Below are 7,752 nucleotides of genomic sequence, written 5' to 3'. Positions count from 1 at the left end.
CGTGACCACATAACACTGGAGTTGCCCACGTGGATAATAAGTAAATATCATTCCCTTGGTTATTTCTCCGTATATTTATTTGCCAGCTTTACCCGAGCTGCGTGAATGAACTCAGGCTAAACTTAGGGTACAACAAGCGGCATAAGCGTAATGAACGCAGAGCCAAAAATATTAGATCTAATAAATATAAGCATTAAATTAATCATCATGAGCATTAATGCTTGACCGACCTCAAGTTCGATGAAAAATAAAAGCGCTTGTCTAGTCTAAAGGCTAGTTACTTAAAGCCAGGGCTAAAAGGCTTAGGTGATTGCAACGTCACATGGCTATGCACATGGCTATGGGTGCTGAGCCCAAGTTCATGACTCACTCATTAGTCACTTATCTGATTAGGGTGTGGAGCCCAAAGTGTGGCTCACTCATCTGATTAGGGCTACAAGCCCCAACATGATTACCAGAATCTTAAAGTGTTAATCACTCATCTAATTAGGGCTACAAGCCCCAACATGATTATCAAAATCATAAAGTGTTAGTGCGTGACTTAATTGTCACTTATTTGAGTCACTTATTTTAGATGGACACATTAGCCATCTATTCTAATTATGACTTGATAGTCATCTATATAAAGGGAAGGGCCCATAAGTCATCTAGACAAAGGGTAGGGCCCATAAGTCAGCTATACAAAGGGTAGGGCTCACAATCATTATTTGGACTTATTTGCATGCATGAATAGGGCTATTATCCCTAGGCATTCCTATTATGATTTAGTAACATATTATTACCTGTTCATGAGCATATTGAGTTTTCTTGCTGAGCTTCGGCTCACGGGTGCTATGTGGTGTAGGTAAAGGCAAGAGAAAGTTGGACCATCCTTGAGTTGGAGAGCTTAGGTGACGATGTGTACATATGCGGCTGCTCGATCGCCACGGCCGAGGGTTTAAAGAGGAATAGGGTTAAACCCTATTTTGCCGTTTAGGTCGGCTGGTTGTAAATATTTTATTGTAATTAACCTTTAAATTATATTTTGGGATCCCAATGTATACAGTAAACGTTTTAGTGAAACGTTGCATCTCTAACCAAAAATTTTAACACTAAACCGTTAATCACATTTAGTTACACGATTATGGCCAAATGACTTGGTTAGTGAGTTTAGCACTGTTTAAAATGCACAACGTAACAGTCCTTGGGTAGTAGGGCGTTACAATGATTGCCCTCAGCGACCGTACCTTAGATGTTGCCAACTTTGTTGAGTTCAAGGGAACACTGCCAAGAAATGTCAATCATATAAACTTCAGTACATTCAGTCCAATAACAACAATTTGACTCAACCATGGCAATCCAAAGCTCACTATGCTTCCACTTCATCCAAAACTTCTTCTTGGATCTTAGATAGTGGAGCCTCACATCATGTTATCATTCGATTTGGAAAACTTCTCTCTTCACACTCCGTATGGTGGTAATGATGATATGATGATTGGAGATGGGCAAAGTTATTAATCACTCATATTGGTTCAACAACACTTAAATCTCCTCATAAAAATTTTCTATTAGATAATGTTCTTTGTGTTCCAAGCATGAAAAATAATTTAATTTCCATATCTCAATTTCACACTACAAATAATGCATCAATTGAATTCTTACCAAATTCTTTTCTTGTGAAGGAACTACGTGTTAGGGTTTTATGCCCTAATTAAAACCCAATTTCTTTGTAATCTCATTTATTAATAAAACAATAGAAATTATTTTTTGACTTGGTCAATCACTTTGCTCACATGTTTTATTTTCATGATTATTTGTTTAATATTGTTGACCATCGAATTGGTCAACGACACGGAGTCAGATAAACGATATAAAGTAAGATGAAAATGAGAAGAACTCCAGACGAAAAGATAAATGACGCAAACAATTTATAGTGATTCGGCCCCAATAGAATGGTAACAACCTACGTCAACTTAGTGTTCTTATTGATGTAGTATTCCAAGAACAGTGATCAATGAACTAGGGTTCACGAGTTTCACTAAATCTAAGATAAATACAATTGTGATGGATAACAACACTCTCTTTCTCTCTTAGAATCTCTCAGCTCAAGCGTTCTCAAGCCAAATGTTCAAAAAAAAAGTCCCCTCTCTTGAGCCCTTTGATTCTTATTTATAGGCTCAATGAGGTTTTCATGGGCCAATGGGTCGTAATTACACTTAATACATGCGTATCTAAATAATAATGAAAATTACAATTAATACGTAATTACAAGATTGCACATCTGAAGGGAATATATGAGTATATGCGACCAGGCTGGTCGCCCATAATTATGATACTTGATAAACCAATGATCTCCTGGTCGAGAGTCAAGGAAGATATGGTTACTTAAAACAGCCACGTGTTTCCTACATGTAGATCAATCCTACCACGTCATTAGGTAGTCCATATTTGGGTAAACATTTGCCCCCAAGTTTATTTTACTGCGACCAACATAAAGTAAACTTAAACGACCAACCCTTCGTGTGACCTATCAGACCTGTCAGAGCTGCAAGTGCCTTTTCGAAAACGAAAACTAATCATGTCATTGCAGTTTTCCAAAAGACGATTTGATGGCTATCACACTTTTCCACGCATCGAAAAATCATCCCCTATCATTACCTTATTAACTGTGCCTCGAGCAATATAAATAACCCCTAAGTTTCACTTTTTACTTTTTATTCTCCCTTTTTTTTCCTCAAGAATTCTGAAGAAAGAAGCATAAACTGAAGAACGAAGCCCGAAGTACCTAGAAACTTAAACAACTTTGGAGATCTGCGAAGTATCTGTCATGTTGACGCATTAACACTCGTGAATTTGCACCAATTTTTTATCCAAGTAAGTTTCCTGAGCTTCATTGTTTCTGATATGCCATGCGATAACTATATCTTGAGTTTTCTGGTGTGTTTTGGATTCTGAGTTCCCGAATGTTCTTGAAGAAGTGATTTGGGGTAATCGGGCATGTAGGTGTTAGCATGATAGGATAAGGAAAAAACACTAAATGAGGCTTAGGAATTGGTTTGGGAGTAGGGATTACTAATTTAGGGCGCAAAATCGAAGTAAAAATTCGATTTTAGGCATTAAACTGGGTTTTTCTCGCCCTCCTCAGAGTCAAAAAGTTTTCCTTGAAAAACTTTTCACTTTTGCTTTTTAATCCATTTTCCAAGCTGTTCGCATGCTATTTAGTGTTTACATTAGAATGTTGCTGGTCGTATAAAAGCTTAACTTTTATACACGAGCAACGTTATCCCAACTCTTCCACTTATTTTGTCTATTGGCTGTAGATTCTCATCTCCCTTTTTCAGTTCACAGATTTTCATGCACGACCCGTGAGGAGGTGAGAGGCCGATCGACGACGACTTACTCACACTATTGCTCGAAGATCAAGAATAGCTATTGCTTCCATTCCCTTTTCTCAACACCCCACAAATAGACCTTCGACCAGCCCAACTAATATGGGTCGCGTAAAATCCATTGCACAAAGAAAAAAGAAAACAACTCAGCCTTCTTATAATCAACCTTCTCCTTGGGCTAAAACTCCTCCAACAAACCCTCAACCTACAAACATTTCCTCGCCAGACATTCAAACCAAAGCCCAACCTTGCGACATCCTCTGACTCGAGGTCGAATGGTACGTGGCTCCTCCTAGTATTATTACAGCTAGGATGGTAGGGAATTATCTCAAGAAGTACGGCCTTCCTGGGATAACTCTCATCAAGCCCTCAATCGACCAACGGGCAAACCTGCCTGGGGGCTCCTTCAGCGCCTGGTCGAGGTATCACATCGAGGGAGGGGCAACCTTGCCTCTACATCCATTTTTCCAGGGGGTGGCCAATTATTTCGAGGTTGCTCCTTTTCAAATCACCCCAAATGGATATAGAGTTCTTTCCGCCCTCTATATCCTTTACAATCATAAGAAGTGGCCCGTTCCTACGCCACATGAGATCAATTACTTTTTTGGTCTCAAATCTAACCCCAACCACAACAACACGGTGTTCTTCCATTTCTACCACCAGGAATTTGCTCGCACCTTCCTGAGTGACACTACCCACAAGTCGAATGTGGGGAAGTACTTCCAAGAGTACTTTTTAACACCAGACCTGGTCGCCCACAACTTGGCCTTCACTGAAGGAGGTAAATAATTTTCTTACTGGTCGTTTGGTTTCTTTTAGCTTTCCTATATACATTTTAGAACTTCGGTGTCGTTCAGGTCCATGGCATCGACCAGTCCCCACTCCAGACATGGAGATACGGGCAGCAGCCCTGGCCAGCATGACATACATTGAAAAGAGTGAGGGAATCGACAGCGGGAAGTGCTACTGGGGGAAAAGTTCCCGAGCAGCACTAGGATGTGTCACAACCCCCGAGGAGGAGGGCTACGGGAGTGACCATCAAGGAACCCTCAAGCACTCCACGAGCAGCTGCTGCCCTTGCTCAATAGGGAAAGGGCAAGCAGAAGCTTTCTGAACACCCCGAGCCTATACTTGAGTCCTCGGATGAGAACGGTACTGACTTCTCACTCTTAGACTGTTTGCCCACTCCCTGTCATTTATTTGACGGGGACGACAACTTTAAATACGCGACTAGTTTAGATTCTGACTTCTTCAAGGTAGAGAGTGAGTGTAGCAATAGTACAATAGATAATGTAACGACCAGTAGTTGTAGCTCGGGTATTTTACTTATAATTTCTTTTCTCTCCATTTCCTTGTCATTTTTGCGTTACAACTTGCCCTGATTGATCGTATGCTTCTTTTTTGTAGACATGCTTGTCGAGAAGGTGTTCGGCTTGTACACCAATCCCACTACCACAACTCCTGCGAATAGGAAAAAGTCAAACTGGCGTCATCCCGGAGAAGGCTACAGTGATCCTTCCGCAAAAAGGGCTCGGACAGAGGACCCTCCTGCGCCAACTCCCTCAAAAGAGACGACTCCTCCTCCAAGTCCTGCTAACCAGAATCCTCCAGCTTCTGCCGACCCGAGTCCTCCTGCTCAACTAGATAAAAATCTGGTTGAGGCCATGCTGAACTCTGCTTGCACTTCGGCCCGCGACAGGCTGAAGAAACTATCCAAACACTGACGCAGTTTGGAATCCTTCAGCAGCGCTCCCACCATGTCGGTCGACCAGCTCTTTAGTTGCGTGCTGAACAAACTACTCACTATAAGTCACCGCTTTCATTGTGGTTTGATTGCTTATCTCTCTGATTGATACAAATAGCTTTTCTATTTTTTTCTCTAATCGTAGGGGATTCTGACCGTGAGTACCGGTTGGCGCCGCTCGGAGGAGATGGTCCCCAAGCATGCTGAAGAGATCAAGGCAGTCGAGGGAAGGCTCGCCAAGCAGCACAAGGTGGTCGAGGCTAAGCATGTTGAGGAGTTGCGAGCAGCTGAGGTTAAGATCACCAAGCTCGAGGAGGAACGGAAGAATAAGGAGGAATCAATTGCCAAAATCACTGCCTCCAAGGAGAGGTATAAGGAGGCCTCGCTGATAAACTATTGAGAAGCCAACAAACTTCAGACAGAGTTGGAGATTAGCCATAAAGAGACTGCCGACCTTGAGGAGACCAACGCCCGCAACCTAGAGAAGTATGAGGGAGCGACATTCCAGTGCTTCTATATGTTTTGGAAGAGTAATCCCAAGGCGTACTTTACCTATTTACCAGACCCTGTAAGGCAGGCTGAGTTGGCAAAGTGCATTGCTCACCTGGAAGAGGAGGAGAAGACTCAGGGATCTCCTGAGATATCTTTGGCAATAGGCATTGAGGGCGCCAATGAAGATGCTGGGGCAACAGTCGACCAGCAGCCACAAGAGCCTCAACAAGATCCTTTTGCTGCTTCATAAATTTTTACCTGTATTTACTTTAATTTGCAACTTAGGACACAAGAACTACTGTTCGTGATGTCAAGACAATTTTTTGCTGCGTGGGCAGCTTTTTCTTTTAATTGACAATTACATCCAAGTAGAAGCTGCTCGTGGTGTAAAGGATTTTACTTTTGATATTATAATATTTGCACTTTATTATAACATCTATTCACATGACCAAACTTAGCATAACACTTTGTTTTGATTTAACAAAATTTTGAAAAATACTCTAAGTACTGTAGCATGCTTTCCCTTATTTTGCTCATGCGTTTACATATACTTGTTGATATGCTTTGCTTTCTTAACACCTTATATGCCCCCCAAGTGATTGAGGATCATAAGGTCCTCGGTCACTTGCCAAGACCAAGACCTGTTCGAACATTACTTCTCATAAAAATACTTATAAAAAGTGATAATATATCAAAACAATAGACGTAATTAGAAAATATTTGTAATAAATACAATAATTGGCAAGAATAACTGGCTGCGCACAATACCTTTCATTTCTTGTAATAAATGGACAATCGTGTCTGTACGAGTGATCAAAAATTTGATCTTACACTTATAAGCGATCACTCATGTGACTGACTAACCCTTGTTCATAAACTTGTAAAAAGTGAAATTAATACAAGCCAATTCTTTAAAAAGAACTGATTATTGATAGTACTTGTGCAGGTGTTCTCCATTCCAATAGCGAGGAATGAGATCTCCATTTAAGCGAGCAAGTTTATAAGTGCTTGGCTGGAGAACTTCTTCGATTGGTACGGACCTTCCTAGTTAGGTCCAAGCACTCTAGCAGCTTGATCACGGGTGTTGAAGAAAACTCTTCTAAGTACCAAATCTCCCACATTAAATTTTCGTGTACTCTAGAGTTGAAATACCGAGCGACTTTTTTTGGTAAGCTACTACTTGGAGTTGAGCTTGCTCGCGCCTTTCATCGACCAAATCTAGAGATTCCATCAATAACTGACTATTGATGTTTTGATCGTATACCAACCTTCGATGCGATGGCGGATCTAATTCAACAGGCAACATGGCTTCATATCCATACGCCAACGAAAATGGAGTATGGCCCGTTGCTATTTGATGGGATGTTCTATACGACCAAAGGACTTCAGGTAACTGTTTTGGCCATGCCCCTTTTGCTTCTTCGAGCTTTTTCTTCAGTGTCTTGTTGACAGCTTCAACCTATCCGTTTGCCTATGGATGAGCTACTGAAGAAAAACTCTTGATAATCCCATGCCTTTCGCAAAAATTGGTGAACAAATCATTATCGAACTGTGTGCCATTATCTGAGACAATTTTCCTTGGCAACCCATAGCAACACAAGATGTTCTTGACCACAAAATCCAGAACCTTCTTGGTCGTTATTGTTGCAAATGGCTCAGCTTCGGCCCACTTCGTGAAGTAGTCAATAGCAACCATGGCATAATTGACATTGCCTTTTCCCGTGGACAAAGACCCAATCAAGTCTATCCCCTATACTACGAATGGCCATGGGCTTTGCATCTGTTTTATCTCATTAGGGGCTACTCGTGGTATATTGGGAAATCTTTGGCACTTGTCGCACTTTCGAACAAAATCCACAGAGTCTTAATTCATTGTTGGCCAGAAGTACCCTTGCCTTAGAATCTTTTTAGATAAACTCTGCCCCCCAGCATGATCCCCGCAGAAACCTTCATGGACTTCTAGCATTAATTCTTTGGCCCTTTCCTTTGAAACACACCTTAGGAGTGGCATTGAGTACCCCCTTCTATATAAAACTTCGTCAACCAGGATAAACCGAGATGACTGCCTCTGGAGGGCTCTTGCTTTGTTTCTGTCCGTCGGCAGTACTCCATGCTTCAAGTACTCAATGAAGGGTGCCATCCACGTGT

At 41.5% G+C, this 7,752-nt stretch overlaps 1 protein-coding gene across 1 annotated transcript; it reads left to right on the top strand.

The window, feature by feature from the left end:
- The first annotated feature begins 4,777 nt into the window (after positions 1-4,777).
- Positions 4,778-5,512, top strand: LOC133795855 (uncharacterized). Its single transcript, XM_062233309.1, has 2 exons — positions 4,778-5,023; positions 5,258-5,512. The coding sequence occupies exons 1-2, from the start codon at positions 4,778-4,780 to the stop codon at positions 5,510-5,512; spliced, it is 501 nt and encodes a 166-aa protein (XP_062089293.1).
- Positions 5,513-7,752: the final 2,240 nt, after the last annotated feature.

The sequence above is a fragment of the Humulus lupulus genome, chromosome 8, assembly GCF_963169125.1.
Source record: "Humulus lupulus chromosome 8, drHumLupu1.1, whole genome shotgun sequence".
NCBI classification, from domain to species: Eukaryota; Viridiplantae; Streptophyta; class Magnoliopsida; order Rosales; family Cannabaceae; genus Humulus; species Humulus lupulus.
This window is presented reverse-complemented; position numbering and strand designations above follow the sequence as displayed.